Raw genomic sequence first — 20,529 nt, forward strand, 5'->3', positions numbered from 1 at the left:
GTGTCTTGACGCAAAACTGGTTCCCTAGCACAGAACTATTCTATTGACACATTTCTAGTGCCTTGGCGCTTTTCCGGTGCTTTGACGCATTTTCAGTGTCTTGGCTATTCGACTAGGACGATTTTTGATCAAGAACGACTCGAATTTGAAAAAATGGGAACAAAACCGATGAAAATTTGAAATTGAGCCACTGTCGACCCGACGGCGGCTCAAATTCAGACAACTTCCGAACTAATTAAACCGAAAAGAACAATTTCAACTCAATTCCAAAAAATTCTCTCTTCGTGCGAAAAAAAAGTGGGAGAAACCCAATGAACTGGTCCATTTGGGAAGCTTCTACATCTTCTTTTTTTCTCTTCTTCTCTCTTTTTTCTCAGTTTTCCTAATCAGTTCAATTACCAAAGAAGGCGAAGACGGAGAAGAAGACGTTGTGGTCCCAAGAGGATTAAACGAGACAAATGGGACTGGAAAATGGTGAAAATGGAGGAATTTGAAATAGTTCTTTCCGAAAAAAATGGAAAAAAAAGAAAAAAAACTTCTAGACTTAATTGAATTAGTTTTTGCAAAAAAGAATAAGAAATTGTCTTTTACAGTGTTCTGGTGGGTTCAAAGTATAGGGCAGAAACAGGGGAAATTCAAGGTTTACAAGCTTAAAACTAAAAAAATCGGATTCAGCATGAAATTTGGGTATAGAACCAATTTGAAAATTTGCATCGCTAGGAGCTAGCAGCGCAAGGAGCCTGAGGGCGCGGTGGCGCGGAGGTGAGGGAACGGCGCGCGCGACAATCCCCTCTACCTGACCGCGCCCTCTGGCTCCTTTTAGATTAGATTAATTTATTTTCAGAGCGGTGACCAACAGTACATAAGAAAAAGGCAGCCCCCCCCCCCTCACGAGGAGCGCCTAATAAGTTAAGAAGAGAAAAATAATGGAAAAGGGAGGAATTATATACAGTAAAATACATGTGCCTGGTGCATCTACCCTCCAACTCCTTCTAAAGGTTCCCTCTACCCACGCAACGACACTCCGCTATCCCGCTCGGCGCGCGCACAATTTGAATTTAGTTTTGAGGGATTGCGAGCTTGGATTTGGCTCGTGGTTGTTCGAGAGACTCTTTTAAGGGTTTTAAGTGAGTTTGCTTGAATTCTAAGCCTGTATTGGTTGTTTCTTTCTAACTTGTTCATAATAAACCGATTTTGTTACATTTCTTGTTGATTTTCTTCTATTTTATCACAGGAACCTGATACCCCGGACATACCGCGGGCAATTGGATCATAGCTAGTAGCGAGAAATAGAAGAATCAAAGAGATTTTCAAATTGGGACGGGGTGAGGAAGTGGGGTACATTGGCAGTTATGGCATTCCAAAATGGTGGATGCAAAGAAATCATTGATATGGGGATTGAGGCAAATTAAAGTCATGGGGGCGACGGGCAGAGTTAGATAAGCGGAAATGAGATTCAGGGTGGGGAATGTAAGAAGTAAGGTTAATTATTTTGTACAGAAGCATTAACTGAGATTTAAGGCGTCTATGACGCAAAGAGAAAAAATTGAGAATTTGGAGTCTGGAAGGATAAGAGGCACCGGGGGTAGACGAAAATGGTATATTACAACGTTGGCAAATAGTTTTGGAGAAGAAACGAAGGGGGGACGCGAGCTTTTTAGACAGTTTGGAATCGGGATGTTTGAATAATGTGTCGAGATGAGGAAGAAGGGCGGCAGATTCGTCCGATGAAAGGTCAGGGGGGCCGGTAAACAATAACAACAGTGGTGGAATGGTGGCCCAGGAGAGTGGGAAGACGGAGAAAGAGAGCATGACAGAATTTCGGAACGATGGGATGGGTAATGGTGATCGAAACGGATATCAATAGGGGAGAGGGAGCAGAATTTATTTTTGTAGAGAAATGCAACCCCGCCACCAGAGGCTTTTGAGTACTTGGAGATGCGATCTTGGCGAATAATAGAGATGCCAGTATGATTGAAAAGGGAAGAGGAAACGGATTCAGTGAGAAAGGATTCAGTGAGAGCTAAGACATGATAATTAGAAGAAAGAATGAAGTCGATAAGGATAAGTATTTTTGATAGGGAAGAGACGCCACGGACATTTGACAATAGAAAATTGATTGCAATAGGAGGTGAAGAAGGGGGGGTGAAAGGTTAAATAGGTTAGAGCAACGAGGACTTAGGCTAGAAAAATTAGAGGAAGGAAGATGAGGATGTGTAGAAGGGATACAGGAGTCTAAACAAAAGGCTGGGGGCTTGCTATTCAACTTATACAGTACCGGACAAAAATAAATCAACTTTTAGTTTTTCGAGAGTATCTCAAAACTATGAGAGCTAGGACTCTGAAATTTTGTATGTATGTTTTTGAAAGGCTCAGAAATACTCCAAAAAAAAAATCAAGTCCGCAGACACCATATCAGACGCGCAATTGCTAAAAAATCATATTTTCGAATTTTTCAGTTTTTCAGAGTTTTCACTTTTTTTGTTTTTTTCTTTCAATTTTTTCGGTTTGTTTGTAATGAGTTTTGTTCCTATATGTAGCTCCTTGTGCTGCTAGCTGGGGTTGCACCAAACGTTTAAACTTTTTTTTTCAAATTGTTTCTAGACCGAAATTTTGCGCTGAATCCGATTTTCATACTCTCAACTTCCAAATTTCACGTTTTAACCTAGTTTTCCCTATGGAAAAATTTGCACTTCAAAATGATAAAGTGAAGTGTCCCCTCAAATTTCCGCTCCAGACTCATTATTCCTGCCAAAAAGAGTCATTGAGCGTCTTGCTCTTTATACGGATGAAAAATGAGCAATAATTATTCCCAAAAAAGAAAGAAAACGAAACTAAAAAGAAGAAGCCTTGAAGACCAAAAAGTGGTTTCTGGTATGTGTATAACTATGTTTTTGACATATTTTTTCTGCTGATTTTTGAATTGTTTTTTTGAAGATTTGATTATTTTTTGGTTGCAAAAAGTAGGATAATATGGATAATATAGTTTTTAACTGGAAGGGATTTTTGATGTTATTTTTGTGGATTTTTGGGAGAAAATTAGCTGAAAATTGACTGAAAATTGGGGAAAATGATCCAATGATCTACCCTGAAAGTAGTCGCTTAACATCATAATCGAAGCAGGCATTTGTCCCGTTTTTGCACTTGAAATACCTCTTTTCAAGAATTTTTCTATTGAAAAACGCTTTGCACGCGCCACAAACTTCAATCCCTAAATGAAAATTGGTTGCACCGCCAAGACATACTCGGCAAATTTGTGGTCTTCGCTGCAAAATTTGAAACTTCCGGAAATTTAAAATTTTGAAAAAAAACCTTCACCTTTTCATTTCTTAGACGACCTGAATCATCTGGAGTCGTTGAAAGACTCGGGCTTGATGAATCTGACTCTTCGCTCATTTTGATGCCTAAGTTCAAGTTTTTAGGCCAGAATAGAAAAAGGGAAAAGGAGGTCTCTTGAAAGCGATTAGGAGGATTAGATACCTAAGGGAGATAAGCTACAGACACTCATGAAGTGCCTGCGCTCTGGGTCTCTCCTCTAACTTTAAAGGCGCATATCTCAAAAAGAGGTAAAGCTAGGAAAAGTTTGTTAACTAACAAAATGTGTAGCATTTTAAGGACTACATTTTTGAAGTTAGCATTTTTTGATAACGCTACCCGTTTTTGAGATACGCCTATTTTTCAAAAAATAAGTTTTCAGCACTTGGCAAAGTGTCCTGCAAAGGCTGTCGATTGGAGAAATGGTTCAAGTGTAAGATTAATCCAAATTTGGTAAGTCAAAACTACAATTATCATAATTTTTGTTTTAAATGTATATTTTGAAAATTTCAAAAAAAAAACATTTCAAAATAAAAAATTTCAAAAAAGAAGTTTTTCAGGTCCAACAAAAAGATCCTGTAAAGTATCCCACTGATTATCCCGGTTATGTTCAATTTTGTGATAACTTCGATGACAAACACAGACGTGCTGATACATTAGCTGAACTTGAAGGTTTGAAATACCAGAAAATCCAAAATCAGGCAAAATTGTCCGCCTTAAAAGTTGATGTCGGCTTAGCCAACTTTAAATGCGCATATCTCAAAAAGGGGTGGAGCTAGAAAAAAGTTGCAAACTAAAAAAATGTATAAAATTTCAAAGACTGCATTTTTGTAGTTAAACGCTTTTTAGTAGCTATTTTAGTTTTTGAGATATGCGCCTTTAAAGAGACGCAGACACGCAAGAGGGCGCTACGCTGCAGGTCTCTCCCCAAACTTTAAAGGCGCATATCTCAAAAAGAAGCTAAACTAGAAAAAAGCGTTAAACTATCAAAATGTGTAAAATTTTATAGTCTACATTTTTGTAGTAAAACGCTTTTTAGTAGCTATTCTAGTTTTTGAGATATGCGCCTTTAAAACCACGCAGACACGCAAGTGGGCGTCTGCGCTCTGTGCCCCCCCCCCCCCAAACTTTAAAGGCGCATATCTCAAAAACGGTCAATGCAATTCAAAAGATGCCAACTAACGAAATTTGTAAAATTTTACGACCTACATTTTCGTAATTCACAAAATTTCGATATCTCAAAAATGAACAACGTTATAACTATTTGAAGAGACTAATAGACATTCAGCTCCACAAGAAATAAAGAAGGGAACGAAAAACAAATCAAATGAGGAAATTCAAATAATTCAAACCTCGCTGGATCAAGCAGCCGAAGGATTTCAAGTTGTGGAAACTGTAATTTTCGAAAACTATCGGAAATCGCAAGTTTTGGGCCAGAAAGTTGAGGTACAAAATTTTCAAAATTTCGAAATTAAGAAAAAAATTCCAGAACTTTCTGTCAATTTTTGATTTTAGAGGAATCAAAATCCGAGATGATTCTGTCAAATTATGGACTAACGACAGGTAACAATAAGACGCGGTCAGACGGAGGTGAGGGAACGGCGCGCGCGACAGCCACCTCCGCCTGCGCGCGCCTTCTAGACAAACTTGGTTATAACTCGCTTCAAAATGGAGCTAGCGAACCTATTCTTTGAGTTCCTTGCGTAAAAATTCATGCTCTTCAAGATAAAAAATATTCCAGCAAACCGAAAATTCTGTCAAGCATATTCTGTACAATCGAATATACCAAATGTTTTCAATTCACCCGAATGCTGAAACATTGGGAACGACTGAAACTTCTTGGCTACATCGCCACAATCTTCATTGTCCTGAACATGTCCTATTTGGATTTGGTGAAGAAAATTCAAAATTCGAATGGGAACTGATTTGTGAGATTCAAATATTTTTTGGAGAATTTGAAATTTTGAATTTCAGAGAAATCCACGATCCTCTCGACTGGCTGTTTATTTATAATTTGCAACCATTTGATCTTGCCTGTATGAGAGCATTGGCAGTTTGCAATCCAGGTTTTTGAAAAAAAAGAAACTTTAATTTTACACATTTTATCAGCTAGAAACTTTTTGAAAAAAAAAACTCTAATGGTATCTTCAAAGGCGCATATCTCAAAAACTAAAAGAGCTGTCAAAAAGTTATAAACTACAAAATTGTAGTTTTTAAATTTTTTCACATTTCGTTAGTTTACAACTTTTTGATAGCTCTTTTAGTGTTTGAGATATGCGCCTTTACAAAGTTTGGGGAGACCCAGCGAGCGCAGGCGCCCTCTTGAGTGTCTGCGCCACTTTAAAGGCGCATAACTCAAAAACCAAAAATGCTATTGAAAATGTGTTAACTACAAAAACGTAGAACATAAAATTTTAGACATTTTGGTAATTAAAATTTTTGTGATAGCTCTACACAGACTGCTATGACGTCCCTTCGAGTGTCTGCGTCTATTTAAAGGCGCATAACTCTAAAACTAAAAATACTATCAAAAAATCGCTAATTATTAAAATGTAGATCATAAAATTTTTAAAGTTTTTGTAATTTACATCGTTTTGGCAGCTCGAACCAATTTTGAGATATGCGCCTTTAAAGTTAAGACGTACACTGATTAGCAGGCGCCCTCTTCACTGTCTGCGTCTCTTTAAAGGTGGGGGGACATGAAAAAAATAATGTTCTCGAAATTCCGTTCAAAGATGCCCATCGAGGAGTTGAACTTGTGAGGGCGATGATTGAGGGTGCGGCGCCGCTACCGACTGAGCCACGCGGGAAAAGAGAAAGCGCTCGCCCAATTGCATACATAAAAGGCGAGGACGACCGCTGTCCGCAGAGTGACATTAAGCGTTGTACACCGTGACGGTAGAATGCATACTCTAGCTAAAAAAAACTACGAAAAATCTCCTGTCCCCCCCCCCACCTTTAAATGCGCATAGGTATCTTAAAAACTAAGAAAGATGCTAAAAAGTGTTCAACTACAAATATGTAGATCGTAAAAGTTCAAATATTTTATCAGTTTTCAACTTTCTGATATCTCTACCGATAACTGAAATATCTCAATTTGAAAATTTTGAAACCCAAAATTCCAAAAAAAAAAAAATGTATAAAAATTCAATTTTCAACCATCTCGGAAGAATCCCAAAAACACATGGAACCCTGGAAAATCAAGCATTTAGAACTGCTCTCATCCTACTGTATGAGAACCAAAGGACCCGGTCGTTTGGCTGAAATCCTTGGGATTCTGGAAGCCCTTCAAATGAAACAACCCAGATTTGAAATCACCGAAACCTTTGTTAGCCAATTCGGAGGGGAGATGGCTAATGGATTTTATTGATTTATTGATTTCTGTAATTATCAAAAAAAAAAAATTGATCTCAAATAAAACTATTTTTTTCGCGAAAAAAAAAATCTTTGTAAAACCAAACAAAAAAGAAGAAAGTTCAGCATGATTCTTGAATCGGATCTTCTGGAATCTCATCTTTAGAATCTTCTGGAGGATTCTGTAAATTTCAAAATAAGGAAAAAAAGATAGAAACTCAAAAAATCCTACCTGGAACGGATCTTCTGGAATTGGGTCGTCATCTGGAACCTCTCCCTCTGGAGTATTCTGAAAACATGCCCGTCTATTAGAGGGTAGCAGAAATGAAAAATTGAATTTCTAATGAAAAATACCAAATTCTGAATTTTTTCACTGAAATTCTTCAAATTTCACACTTCAAATTTTAAAGTTTCGGAATTTTCAAAAAACGAGAATTGCCACTTTTGAAATAACCAGTCGGTTACGCCCATTTGGGGATAAACCTCCCGGCCCCCAAATCAAGGAACGTCTCCAGAAGACTTCTGAATCGAAACTTCGGAAAACGAAAAGTTCGGGCTTCTAATTAGACACATTTCTGATTTATCTGTCCAGGTTTCAGCTTAATCGGTTAACTTTGAATAGGTGAACAGGCGCGCGACATACATACGCACATACAGAATCTGATGAATGTTATTAGTAATGATTTCAGACCAAAATCAAATTCCTAACGCTTTTTGGGCCCATTTTCAGTCATTTTTCAGCCCGAAATTCAAATTTCCCGGTCATTGTTACCTCCAATCTCTTCTTCTTCTTCTCTTCCTCCTGGATTTGGTCATCCTCTTTGGGTCCAACTGGATGTGGACGCTTTCTAGAGGTTTCTGAAGTAATTAGGGTAATTAGGAGGAGATAATTAACATTTTTAGTTTGAAAAAAATCAGAAAAATTACCTTGATTTTCGTCAGAATCTTCCACAATCTCTCCTTCTTCTTTTTCTTCTTCTTGCTCGATTTTTTGGCGATTGGGATCTCAAATTTTGAAATTTTGAGTCTAGATTTCATGAAATTTGAATTTGAGATTCTCAAATTTTGGCTCAAAATTTTCAAAATTTTCAGCTAAATTTCTTCTATTTTAGGTTTAAAAATTCGAATTTTTGCCTGAATTTTACCTTGAAAAACAAAAGAATCGCCGAAGAATTCAATTTCCTTCAACACAATCTCCTCCTCTTTTGCCATCCTTATCAGTATCGGATTCAGTGATTGTGACTGGATGAAAAAAAATTGTTGGCTCAAAATTCCACGAATCCAGATTTCTTCTGCCTTCGTGGGTTTGGTATGTGGCTTTTGTTCTAGATTTTTCTTTAGAAGGAAAATGTTGGTTTTCACGCTTTTTAGGTCTAGAAAATCCTTTTTTTTTGAATTTAAAGCGGTACAAAAATTGCAGATTTTCAGTAGAAAATTTCAAATTTAGAGCCACAAAATTGACTAGAATTGTTTCCAGAACTTTCAATATACTTTCAGTCTGGAAATTATACATCTTCCGAATTTCCGAATTTCAGAGTTCTCGAATTTTGTAGAATTGAAGCAAATTTGATCATATTTTCCATCAAACTATCTGAAATGTCATCAGAAAATCAAGATTTGGAAAATTTTCAGTACAGTAACCCAACAGGTTACAGTATGATTCTCTTTTACAGTAACCCAAGATCCATCCACATTAATCTACTAAGAAGCTAAAGTAGCCTCTGGAGTTTCACTAATCCAATTTACAGTATCGCAGGATAGTACAGTATCTACAGATGAGATTTCTACAGTAACCCAACCTGATAAGGTAGCTAGAATATCTTTAGAAAGCACAGTGACCCCCGGAGGTACAGTAACCCATCTACAGAGTAACCCAGTCTGATATGGTAGCTAGAGTATCCTCTTAAGGTACAGTAATCTCTGGAAGTACAGTTACCTGGCCTATAGTATTGCAAGAGAGTACAGTATCTACAGATGAGATGTCTACAGTAACCCAACCAGATACGGTAGCTAGAGCCTCCCTGCAACTACAGTAATCCTTGGAAGTACAATACCCGGCAAAAAGTTTCTGATACGCTGGCTACAGTATCTGCAGTTAACTCGACGAGTAAAGTAGCCCAACAGGTTACAGTAGGATTGTCTTCTACAGTAAGCCAAGATCTACTATTTACAAATCCAAGATATAGCATTTATATTAATTCAAAAAGCTACAGTAGTCACTGTTCATCCTACAGTATCGCAAGAGAGTACGGTATCTCCAGATGGATTGTCTACAGTAACCCAATCTGATACGGTAGCTGGTGTATACTCAAAAAGTACAGTAGCCTGGCCCGCAATAGCTGCGCTGCTCTCTCTCTCCCTCTCTCTCTCTCTCTCTCTCTCTCTCTCTCTCTCTCTCTTTCTATCTCTCTCTCTCCTAAAAGTTTGAAAAATCAAAATACCAAAAACCCTACGTGTTCAACACCCCTAGAGCCTTTAATCCAACAAAAAAAGCAAAACAGTCGATGAGCGACGAAATCAATCGATGAACGATCAGTTCACAATTTGAACACATCGTCAAAGCAACGATCCAGCCTTCAAAAGCTTACAATCGCAGCGGTGATAATGGTATTCCACGTTGCCATCAGTTTATTGATTGCAGCGCAATACTCAGGTAAATGAGTGTCTCTGGGGACGCTGGGATCTTCGGGTAGGGTCTGGAATATTGGGATCCGGGATCTTAGGGGACTTTTCGCAATTGCAAAAGTAAAAAACTGCTAAGAGAAGAATGATAAAATCCCATTATCTTGCGATTTTGGGTATCATCATCAACGGTAAGGCGGGATTTTAGTAAAATAGTAGAGAAAATGATTGAAGTATGAATTTTTAAACTAAAAAATTCGAATTTTCAGGCGTCTGTGCGCACGGCCAACACCTCCAACATCCCCCGGATGCACCCCATAAAGGATCACCTCCGATCTTCAAGGATCCCATGTCTTCTGGACAAGGTTGGCTTTTGAATTTTTCCCTTCCTTCGAAACAAGATTTATTTTCAGATCCACCACCCGACATTCCTGGTATCCAGGATTCCCCCAATCCCAATGATCGAATGCTCTTGGATTCGATGACTTACTCTGTTCCGAACAATGGTGAGTAATTGCCCTTGCGCTCTACTGAACATCTAAATTTTGAAACTTCGATTTTCAGATTCCCCCGCTTCTCCCCTTGACTCAAACCGCCCATCCAACACTCCGATTATCCGAAAAACTCGTGCCGGTAAGTAATTTTTGAACAGATTTCTTAGAATTCGAGATAAAACTATATCTTCCAGCCTCCACCAACTCTCAAGAATTCCTCGAACACGTCAGCATCATTGCTCGCATTGCCAATGGAATTTCTGTCCAATCTGGCCTGATGAACAATGTAACCAATATTGAGGAAGTGGCTGGTGAGCTTCTGAGTTTTGGGGATATTCCGGTTTCGACGATCGCCAAGTTCAAGCCTGATTCTCTCAACAAGTTTGCCACAAAGTTGAAGGAGGCTCCGACTGTTTTAGATTCCAGTATCATAGACCAAGAACAACAAGTTCTGGACTTGACTGAGTTACTCAAGAAATCTAAAACTATCGGTGATCTAAAAGATCTTTCTGGAAAGGATGCATATTTTTCCTACCTGAAGGATTTGTTGAATTTTGATGATGGTCCTCTAAGGGCTCCTAGTTTTTCAATGAAACAGGCTATGGAAAGAATCGACAGCATTGACAAAGCAATTAGAAACGAGGATGCTATAGCTTCCGATGCTTCCTTTGTTGCTTCTGCTTTCGGTTCGTTGGGTACTCACTTAAATGGTATGAGCCAAAAAATCGAAGCATTCAAAACGAGCTTGCAAACTCTCAAAGATTCCGAGCTCAAAAACGGTCCCACTGTTATTGGTCCTCTCAAGAAGATGATCGATCTCATTTATTTCCGAGTGGAGTACAAAACTCCTCTAAGTAATCAGGACGTGGCAAAGTCAAATCTGAATAAGGTTTTAATGCTTTCTGCTGATTCAGAGGCTGCTGTTCAAGATGTTGCCACTGTTACCAGTTTAGCTCGAAGTAGATCAAATACTGGCTTCCAAAAAAGGAAAATCACTAGTGGATTTCCAAATGGAGTCTCTGATTTGAAACAATTGGTCCGAGATGTTCGTAATCCATGGATCGGTAAGATCCTCGGAACGAATGAATCAGTTGATTCATTGAATGATGGTCTACTTCCATTATTCAAAATGAACAAGAAACTGGCTGATCTAGATGAAAAGCTAGCGGTTCTTTCGACTCCAAAACTCTCTAAAACACTATCCGGTATCAGAGGATTCCAGAAGGAGCTTTCGAAAGTTGATCAAAATGTCGCCGATATTACTGAAACTGTCTGGAAGGAACTGCACCTTTGTAGAAAAGAAGCCTATCCCATAGATTCGGGCGATTTAAAGGATATCAAAGCAGTCATAAAGGATGTCACAATTCTGTATCAAATATCTCAGTTTGAATTGGAAGTGAATGTTGATGATTTGAATAAAGAAATCAAGCGCTTCAATGATTCCTTGAAATTCAGCGACGTGTCGAATATCAAACAATCCATGGCTGAGCTTCCAGGAGTAATGAAAACACTGAAAGAAAGCGGAAGTCTACAAAAGATCAACACAACTTTAAGCGAGCTTTTGGTTATATTCGAGGGTTCTCACGTCTCGGAACTGAAAAAGAAAGCTGGTGATGTGGTATCGAAAGAAGGAAACATGTATGATTCTGTATTCGATAAGGAGGTGAAATTGTATGCTTGCCTGGAGAACGTAAAAGACGCCGAGAAAGTAGTCCAAGCCATTGCTGCCACTCGAAAGTTACGAGGTTTGAAGTCCGATGACGTCGCTCCTGTTGAATCATCCATTAAAGCTGTCTCTGGTGTCTCGAAGGATCTTTCGAATCTCAAAAGTCTAACGACGGAAATGCAGAAGCATCCTGACGTGGCGCCAACAGATCTCAACAAGTTTCCAAATTCAACAAATCAATCCAAAGTGATCGGACAATCAGCCGCTTCCCTTCGATTTGCTCATGGACTGAAGGAATTGGATCCAGAGATTGCTGATCTGAAAGATGTCGATGCTATCGTGCAAGCGGAAATTCTGAAGGTTTCTGATCCGGCTCAAATCAATGACCTGACAGCTCAATGGGGTGATCATCAAAGCCACATGGATTCTCTGGATCAAACACTATCTGGTATCCGGTCTTTTGATTCCAACCTGAATGTATCCAAAGCCGAAACATTGGAGGAGTTGAGCAGTCCCTTGAAGAACCTCGGATCCATTCCCAATGCCAAAATCAATGCTCTGGAGAAGTCAAAAGTTCTAGAAGTTCTGATTGCTCAGCCTCAAATCGATCCATCCGTCAAGTCGGATTTGAAGAAGAGTAAGCAGACTCTAGACAAGCTAGCACCACTGGATCTTGGATTTTCAAGCCACAAATCTCAGTTTGAGAAGGCTCCAGATGCATTCAAGGCTCTTCATGATTTCCTGGTTGGCTTTTTCACGGTTCAACGGAACAACATGGCATCAAGTGCAAACAATGGAAGGTGAGTACTTTTTTTTAATCTTTGCCTAGAATCCAAGGGTACATCGAAAAAGGGTACATGTGATTTTGGGGTATAGGATGTTTTAACAACTGCCTCTTTTTGATGTACCCTTGGATACTGGACCCGAAATATCTGATTTTTTAAAGAAAAAATATTCTTTTCAGTTCGATAGTCAGTGGACCAGCAGAGGAGCCAGATAACACGATAATGTGATTTTCTAATTTTCTAATCATACTTCAAATATTCCAATTTCTAGGTGGATCATTATCGGCGTTGCTGCATTCCTATTGGTTGGCGTCAGCATTGGTGTAGGCGTTTGGGTGTTCATTTCGCGTCGGAAGAAGAAGCAGGAGGATGAGGAGCGGCTAGAAGAAGAGGAGAGGGATAGATTGAGACGGGAGAAGGAAAAGGAAGATCGGGACAAGGAGAGGAAGGAACGTGATGCCAAAGAAGCCGCAATGGAGGAGGAAAAAAAGGAGCTGGAAGCCCAGAAGAAACGAGAACATGATGCTCGGGAACAAGAGGAAGCTCGGAGAAAGGCAGCTGAAGATGAGAGGCGGGCAGCGTCAAAACGGAGACGGGCAGCGGAAGCCGAGGCAGCAGCTGAGAGGAAAAAGAGGGAGACCATGGCCAAAGATCAGAAGGCGAAGGATCAAGCACAACAGGTGAAGGACAGAGAGCAGTTTGAAATTGACATGAGAACAATGCTGTTAGGCGTCGAAAAATGGATCCGAAATCACAAATACCAAAACGCCAGCCAAATGGTCGGGATTCTGGGTGATCAGATGAAAATCGTTGTGAATTACCAGAAACAAAACAACAAAGATCTTATAAAGTCTTCGTTGATTTACTTGCCAAGAGAGAAGCATCGGTGAGCACAGTTCAATTTTTTAATTGCAAACTTTCCATTTTTCCAGCTACCCTAATGCCATTCCGTGTCATCTGGAAACAGTGGTCAAGTTCCAGTTCAATGGTGTGGATATCAAAATCCATGCGAACCACGTTGTCACGAAGCCAACCTACTCCAAAAGTAGCAAATTTGGAGACGTGAAGGTGTCCATGCGGTTCATTGCAACTCAGGTGAGAGAATTGAGACGCAGACAGCTAGAGTGTCTGTCTGTCTGCGCGCGCTGGCTTGTGGCGCTCAGAAAAACGGGTTTATCTTGAAAGCTAGAAAAGTTTGGAAAAAGTTGTCAACTGAAAAAATGATCAGCGTAAAATTTCACACAAAATGAAATTAATTGTGAAAAAATTTCCAAATAAAATTTTTTTTGAAAAATTTGAAAAATTTTAGGGGATTTTTTGGAATTGTTTTGAAAAATTTTTATAATAGAATCTTATATGTAAAAGCTAGAGAAGTCTGTCGGTCCTAGTTTAAAATAAAAGAAGTCAGTAGTGAGAGACGCAGACAGTTAGAGTGTCTATCTGACTGCGCGCACTGGCTTGTGGCGCTCAGAAAAACGGGTTTATCTTGAAAGCTAGAAAAGTTTGGAAAAAGTTGTCAACTGAAAAAATGATCAGCGTTTTTCATTTTTGCATTTTTCAGGGTCCACTCAAAAACACCCTTGACGATTTCTGGTCCATGGTCTGGCACTTCAAAGTCGAGTTCATCATCATGCTGTGCCTTTTTAAAGAAGACGGCAAAGTCAAGTGTGACACTTACTTCAAAGCGGATGCCACAGGAACCTTTGAAACGGAACTGTTCAAGATTGACACTGTTGATTTCGAGCCAATGTTCAAAGGTCGAGAAGCAGGCTGGAAGCGAAAGTTCGAAGTTACGCTGAAGAAGTAAGACTGCTCTATTGCAATTGTGGATTTGAAGAATACTATGAAAACTTGCAGGGATCCAAAGGGAGAGAAACGGACTCTGACCCATTACCATTACCTTGAATGGCCTGATAAAGGAGTTCCGAATGGTCACGAGGATGTCAGCCAGTTGCTGGAATTCGTTAAGGATAGCAAGGTGAGATTCGGTGGAAGCAGAGATGATTAACTAATTAAATAACTAAATTTCAGGCCCCAGTGGTTGTCCACTGCTCTGCTGGTATCGGAAGAACCATGTGTTTGATTGGAACCGAGTACATGGCTGCTGAAGTGAAGCACAATGCAAACTACACGGTGGCTCAAGGTGGCATCGACCTTCGTAATGTCCGTTGCAATGGAATCCAAACTTTCGAGCAAATGGTCTGGCTCGTTGCTAGTGTCGTCTATCGCCTGACTCATGTATAACTTTTCATATGCAAATTCATCTTCTAATTTTTCCAATTTTTCAGAAGTTCGGTTTGGAGTCGGAAGATTATGACGCTCTCGTGAAACAGATCAAAACAGCTCAGAAGATGATTTTCATGAAAGATTTGGAGCTGAAACTGAAGCGTACGATTGACTTCAGAGAGGGAGACATGGATGAGGATTTGTTGAAAAGGGCGATCGAGAAAGAAAGAGAGGATGAGAAAAAGATGGAGGATAAGAAGCAAAGAACGGAGAGTGGAAAGGATACTCGGATTGTGATGGACGTCGAGGAAGATGGAGAAGAAGTGGCTGGTCCAGGCGTCGAGGTGATTGAGATGGATTCTGATGAGGAAGAAGAGTCTTGAACTTCACTACTTGAGCCTAACTTGATTAAAAATGCGTTTTGCATGAAGTGAATAAATGAATTTTGTGTTGAATGTTGTTGTATTTTTTAATAACTTTGAAGACTGAAAACGTCCAGTCTAGGAATATGATTTTGGTCACTAGATCTTACTAAAGAGGGGCTTTGAAGCTTTAAGCTATGAGCTATGCGCTATAAGCTATGCGCTACAAGCTATAAGCTATGCGCTATAAGCTATAAGCTATGCGCTATAAGCTATAAGCTATGCGCTATAAGCTATGAGCTATAAGCTATGAGCTATATGAGAATAAAAATCTATCTCCTCTTTAAGTTTTGGACATTTCTAGGAGTTCTATAGCTCAAAAAAAACCGCAATTATTTTCTCTACATTTTCTATGGACGAATTTTTAATTTGTCTGATAAAACTTTTTTATAATTCAAAAAACATCATGAAATTGCACAAAATAGCATTTTTGTGTTGTTTTTTGAATTATAAAAAAAGTTTTATCAGACAAATTAAAAATTCGTTCATAGAAAATGTAGAGAAAATAATTGCGGTTTTTTTGAGCTATAGAACTCCTAGAAATGTCAAAAACTGAGAGAAAAGATAGATTTTTTCTGGAAAAGCTTTCAAAATGACCATTTTTGACATTTTTTCTTCCGGAAAACGATCATACATGAATCTATAAACACTAATTAACTTTTTAAGAATCATTTGAATTATCTTGGAACTCCACAAAATCAGATAACAAATTCTGAAATTATGGTTTTAGACCTGCAATTGTAATCGCGCCAAACTTTTTTTCTGTAGATCAAAAATTAATTTGCAGTTCGGAATTGTTCTGTGGGAGAGCGTGCGTTGGGAGAAAAAAGAAACCTTAAAAAATCTGAAATTCTGAAAATATAAAAGGCCGGGATATCTATGTGGATTTTGCTCACGTGGATTCAGAAAATAAAATTTCAGCTCATTAAAATTTGATTTTTCTGCTGAAAAATAACCAGAATTATGGACTTGGAGCCGGGAGAGATTGTGGATTTGGAGCCAGGTAAAAGATTATATATTCTTTCGATTTTCTAATCAATTTTGAACATTTTGAGCCCACAATTAATGATGTTTCCGAAATTAAAACTTGCAAAATTTCCAGAACAAGTGGAATTGCTCACCGAGTTTCTCAAAAAGCGAGAAGAAGATTCTGGAAAACCGATTGGGCTGGAAGAAATGAAAGATTGGGAGACTGAAGTGTTGGCTCAATTCCAAAAAACCATGGAACATGCAAAAAAGATCACAGGGTGGAGAGAAGAGGAAATTTTGAATCAGGCGGATGAGTTGATTCTGAAAGCCAAGGAAATGTTAGAATTAGAGAAGGAGGTAAGCATTTGAATCGAAAACTAGCTAAAATTTCAAATTTTTCATTAGAAACTGGTCTAGGAATTTTCAATGTTTCTCCATTTTTAGGCTCCGCCCCCTCCTTAAAAGGCACCTGCTCATCAATGTCTCAAATAGAAGTCATTCGAATAATTGTTTCCTGGATTGAGTAACTGTATTTTTGTAGAATAAAGTGTTTTTGAAATATGGAATCTTAAAAATTTCAGAACTTTGAAATTCTATGAAAGTTTGAATTTTGCCTATAGACCTGGAATTCTCCATTTTTAGATGAAATCTTGAACGAATTTCAGAATCTCAAAAACTGATAACTTACCAACTTACCACTCTAATAGAACGCCACCCAAACATTTCGCTTTGAGCCCATGTATCTCATTTTCTGTAAGAGATATCAAAAAGTGGTCAACTGATAAAATGTTGTTGATATTATGATAAACATTTTATCAGTTGACAACTTTTTGATATCTCTCAAAACAAGTGAGATATACAGGCTTAAGGTCAACGGTCCGGTTGGCGTTCGATAAGAGTGTTTACGGTAGCTTTTCAAAATATTTAAGAACCAACAAAATCTGAAAATCTGTCTCAAAAATCTAAATATATATCTAAATATTTTTATTGTCATTCTATTCAAGTTCTCTGATTTTTGACGTTGCAGCATATCACATACCTCTTTGTTTGTCTCTTCCGATGCCAAACGGGATCTTTCGATGCCAGCGGAAGTTCTCAAAAACAAATATTCAATTCTGAAAAACTCATAAAACTTTGAGTTCACATAACTTTATAAATTTACCTAGTTTTTTAGATATTCGCCCATTTCTGACAAACACACGTTTTCAATACAAAAATGGGTCAAAGAAGATGTCTCTCAGAAATCGGCAAAAAAGATATTCTCGAAAAATTCTGCAAAGACAAAGTTTTTAGTCTAGGTCTGTTTTACATCCTCCAAGATTTTCAGAGTGATCGGAAACTTGATAGCCAAGCTAGAGACTCTTGAAAACGCCACCACCAGCTGAGCTACGAGGGCGACCCTCTAGAAATGGGGATAACTTTGCTCAAAGTGGTCCAAAATTCCTAAACTTTTTTGTAAAACATAGCTGAGGTCTTAATCTATACAACCATAAAAAAATTTTCTAGAAATTCAAGCTGCTAGCTGAGCAATGTGGGACCAAAGGCGAGGACGGATTACGGACGGACCGTTAGCGGCTTGAATTCCACAGTGATCTGTTAGCGTTCATAGGCTCATATCTTTGCTTAAAATCATTCAAAATTAGTAAACTTTTTTGAAAAATGCAGCTGGCTTTTACAGCTGGAATCCTACCGCACTTTCTATATGATCCCTTACCTTTAGCTTCTAGAAAAGTATTGAACATCAAGATGAGCAACAATTGCTTGAGTCGATTGGAAAACGTTGACTTCATTCGTCTCATTCAGTCCGCTAACTCGAATTGAATCCAAATATTCAAACTAGTCGATTATTTTATCTAGACTTTATCTCGGTCAATGACCGGGTTTTAGGTTTTTTGGTTTCAACTTTTTTCTCTCACATCCAGATCGTCCACGCGACATCTCTATTTTTTGAAATCTTTCTGGAAAACAAATTTCAGACAAGTATTCTGAAATTTCTGGAATCGATCGTTCCAATTCAATCAAATAATAGAGAAAATGGGATCAGCATTTCTGATTGCTCCATTGATATTTGTCTCGATGGTTTTTGCGGCACGACACAGGAAAAATGGTTTGTTCTTGACAATTTTAATGTTCTGAAAATCGAAAATTGCAGCTACCACTACACTTACCGGAAAGACAAACAATTCATCTGGGAACCCAACAATTATTATATCGATTGTGAGATGATTGATTTGGATCCATCCTACACCCATGTCAAACCAGCCGACCGCTATAAAATTTCCGTTTTTATGGAGAAGCAATTGCTTGGAAAAGGCAAGGATCTCGCCAAAATACATGTGGGTATTTTGAAAGCGGCGTCTTATGGTCCACAGTCTGAAGAACGGGAAGCTCCTTATAAGAAGTTAGCATGGACCAGATATCGGTAGGTTTGAACTGCAAAACGGTGCAAGAAGCATAATAATAGTTCAATTGGCTTCCGAGTTATGAGCTTGGGGCACTAAAAACTAAACTAAGCTTCAAACGCCTTCATCTCAAAAGCAATTGAAGCTAGAAAAAAGTTGTAAACTATGAAAATGTTCCGTGTAAAATTTCACACAATTTGGTACAAAACCCATTTTTCTAGCTCAATTGGTTCTTGAGTTACAAGCTATTGAAGTTTAGGGAGACGGGAGAGAAGGGGAGGGGAGACGCAGACAGCGTGACGCTCTCGCTTCTCTGTGTCTCTCATTGGAACGCGTCAGGTAGTTTTAGGGGAAAGATGGGTCAAAACGGGATGAAAATTAAAAATTTAGCTGTGTTGTCTTCAAAGAGACGCAGATGCGTACCGTAGAACCTCTAATAGAAGGGCCCCCTAGCTTTCTACTTTGAGCAAATATATCTCTTTTCCTGTGAAAGGTATCAAAAACTTGTCAATTGATAAATTGCTTATCATTATATCAGCTTTATTTAATTAGTTAACAATTTTGTTATATGTTATAAAGGAACCGAGATAATTGAGTTCAAACTTTACAGTGTAGGGACCCTTCCGATGAATGTTGTAAGGCATGCCCAATGGGATTGATTTGTTCTCATTGGGGTATAACTAAAAAGGCGTCGCTAAAAATTCAAGGAGCTTTTTAAAAGGTCTCACATCTTGTTTTTCTTTAAATTCTAAACATTTTGCACTATTTTTGGCGTTTCTAGCTTAATTTTGAGCTTAGATATGGCATTTTAAACATGACATCTAAGATCGGTAATGCTAACATAATACCCCACCAACTTTAAACCTATATATCTCGGTTCTCGTGAGAGATATTAAAAAATGGTTAACTAATAAAATGTTTATCATAATATCAGCTACATTTTATCAATTAGCCGCTTTTTGCTATCTGTTACAATAACCAAGATATATGGGTTCAAAGTGCAAGTACAGTAGCTAAATTGGTTCTCCAGCTTATTCCTGGTTTGCTAGCTCAGTTTTAAGCTAGCTCAATCATATATGTTTTCAGCGACCGAAACATCAAACTGAAACCTGAAAACGCGTGCCAACCGTTTCGTCTCCATGGAAACTTGATTCGGACTCGAATGAACACCAAATTCTACGCGATGCAAGCTCCGACAACACTTACGGAGCACACCGAAGACACTCGAGTCGAATTCCTGGATCTTATCGCCTGGGACGATGTGAAATACATTGTGATGCTTTGCAATAAAGCAACATCTGGAAATTACTTTTGTAACAATGCCGGCAGATCCGTTAAAATTGGTCCGTATACGGTTAAAACGGTTTCCAAATGTATTTTTGGTACCAAGGACAAAAACGGGAACTCAGTGACATGGGGAGATGCTATTATAGTTCGCGAGTTGGAGCTTAGCAAGGAGCCAAAGTGAGAAGCGGACCCTTTTTAAGAAAATTTGAATTTTTTCCAGAAAACAATTCATTCTGTTCGGAAAGGAAAAGGAAACGATGCCTACTAAAACAGTGACCCATTACCAATATACAAAGTGGCGTGGAAAAGGGCTTCCGCCATTGAAATATGCCTACGATCCGTGTTGCGCTGATGAGAACGGTGGCGTTGTCTTTGGTGAGTAGGCAGAGAAGCGAGAGCGCTCTCGCTGTCTGCGTCTCTTCTGAACATTGTATCTCGAGAACCCCCAGAGCTATTTTTTTTTGATTTTTGTACCATTCGATAGGAAATTCAATTTTACACCTTTTTGTCCAATTAAATTTTTCAAATTCATCAGCTTCCTAGTTCACAGATTCCAAAAATAGGGAGAGACATGGGCGGTGAGAGCGTTTTGCCGTCTGCGTCTTTTCTCCTAAACTTCTGAAAAGCGTATCTCAAGGACCAATTAAGCTAGAAACATGATTTTTGTGCCAAATTGCGTGAAATTTTATACTAAACATTGTCATAGTTTAACACTTTTTTCTAGCTTCATTGGATTTTCAGATAAAAGCGTTTGAAGTTAGAACCTCTTTTTTCTGTAGTTTCTCAAGCTTGACTTTAAAGGTGGGGGTGACATGAACAAAAAAAGTTCTTGAAATTCTGTTTAAAGGTGGGGGGACAGGAGATTTTTCGTAGTTTTTTTGTAGCTAAAGTATGCATTCTACCGTCACGGTTTCTCTTTGCCCGCGTGGCTCAGTCGGTAGCGGCGCTGCACCCTCAATCATCGCCCTCACACTTTCAACTCCTCGA

General features: G+C 38.7%; 4 protein-coding genes across 4 annotated transcripts in view; 3 read left to right on the plus strand and 1 right to left on the minus strand.

Moving 5' to 3' along the window:
* Nucleotides 1-2,795: 2,795 nt before the first annotated feature.
* Nucleotides 2,796-5,240, plus strand: CBG10530 (the record flags this gene model as incomplete). Its single annotated transcript, XM_045236358.1, has 6 exons — nt 2,796-2,874; nt 3,698-3,768; nt 3,876-3,987; nt 4,604-4,761; nt 4,805-4,878; nt 5,057-5,240. The coding sequence occupies 6 exons, from the start codon at nt 2,796-2,798 to the stop codon at nt 5,238-5,240; spliced, it is 678 nt and encodes a 225-aa protein (XP_045094316.1).
* A 1,551-nt stretch (nt 5,241-6,791) lies between these two features.
* CBG26530 lies at nt 6,792-7,881 on the minus strand (the record flags this gene model as incomplete). The annotated part of the gene is made up of 4 exons (XM_045236359.1): nt 6,792-6,851; nt 6,902-6,958; nt 7,442-7,527; nt 7,815-7,881. The coding sequence occupies 4 exons, from the start codon at nt 7,879-7,881 to the stop codon at nt 6,792-6,794; spliced, it is 270 nt and encodes an 89-aa protein (XP_045099054.1).
* A 1,392-nt stretch (nt 7,882-9,273) lies between these two features.
* CBG10528 lies at nt 9,274-14,845 on the plus strand (the record flags this gene model as incomplete). The annotated part of the gene is made up of 11 exons (XM_045236360.1): nt 9,274-9,322; nt 9,561-9,797; nt 9,856-9,924; nt 9,980-12,251; nt 12,416-12,460; nt 12,508-13,122; nt 13,169-13,331; nt 13,798-14,039; nt 14,094-14,214; nt 14,268-14,474; nt 14,525-14,845. 11 exons carry the CDS (start codon nt 9,274-9,276, stop codon nt 14,843-14,845), a joined length of 4,341 nt encoding a protein of 1,446 aa, XP_045094317.1.
* Nucleotides 14,846-15,847: 1,002 nt separating this feature from the next.
* The window catches only part of CBG26531, a gene marked incomplete at both ends in the record, with an annotated part of 6,839 nt that continues 2,157 nt past the window's right edge, over nt 15,848-20,529 (plus strand). Inside the window, 6 exons of the mRNA XM_045236361.1 lie at nt 15,848-15,887; nt 15,987-16,210; nt 17,830-17,960; nt 18,006-18,275; nt 19,342-19,719; nt 19,763-19,910. Of these exons, the coding sequence (XP_045099055.1) occupies nt 15,848-15,887; nt 15,987-16,210; nt 17,830-17,960; nt 18,006-18,275; nt 19,342-19,719; nt 19,763-19,910 (1,191 nt within the window). The remainder of the gene's footprint in view (nt 15,888-15,986; nt 16,211-17,829; nt 17,961-18,005; nt 18,276-19,341; nt 19,720-19,762; nt 19,911-20,529) is intronic.

The sequence above is a fragment of the Caenorhabditis briggsae genome (assembly GCF_000004555.2).
Source record: "Caenorhabditis briggsae complete genome, chrIV, whole genome shotgun sequence".
NCBI lineage: Eukaryota > Metazoa > Nematoda > Chromadorea > Rhabditida > Rhabditidae > Caenorhabditis > Caenorhabditis briggsae.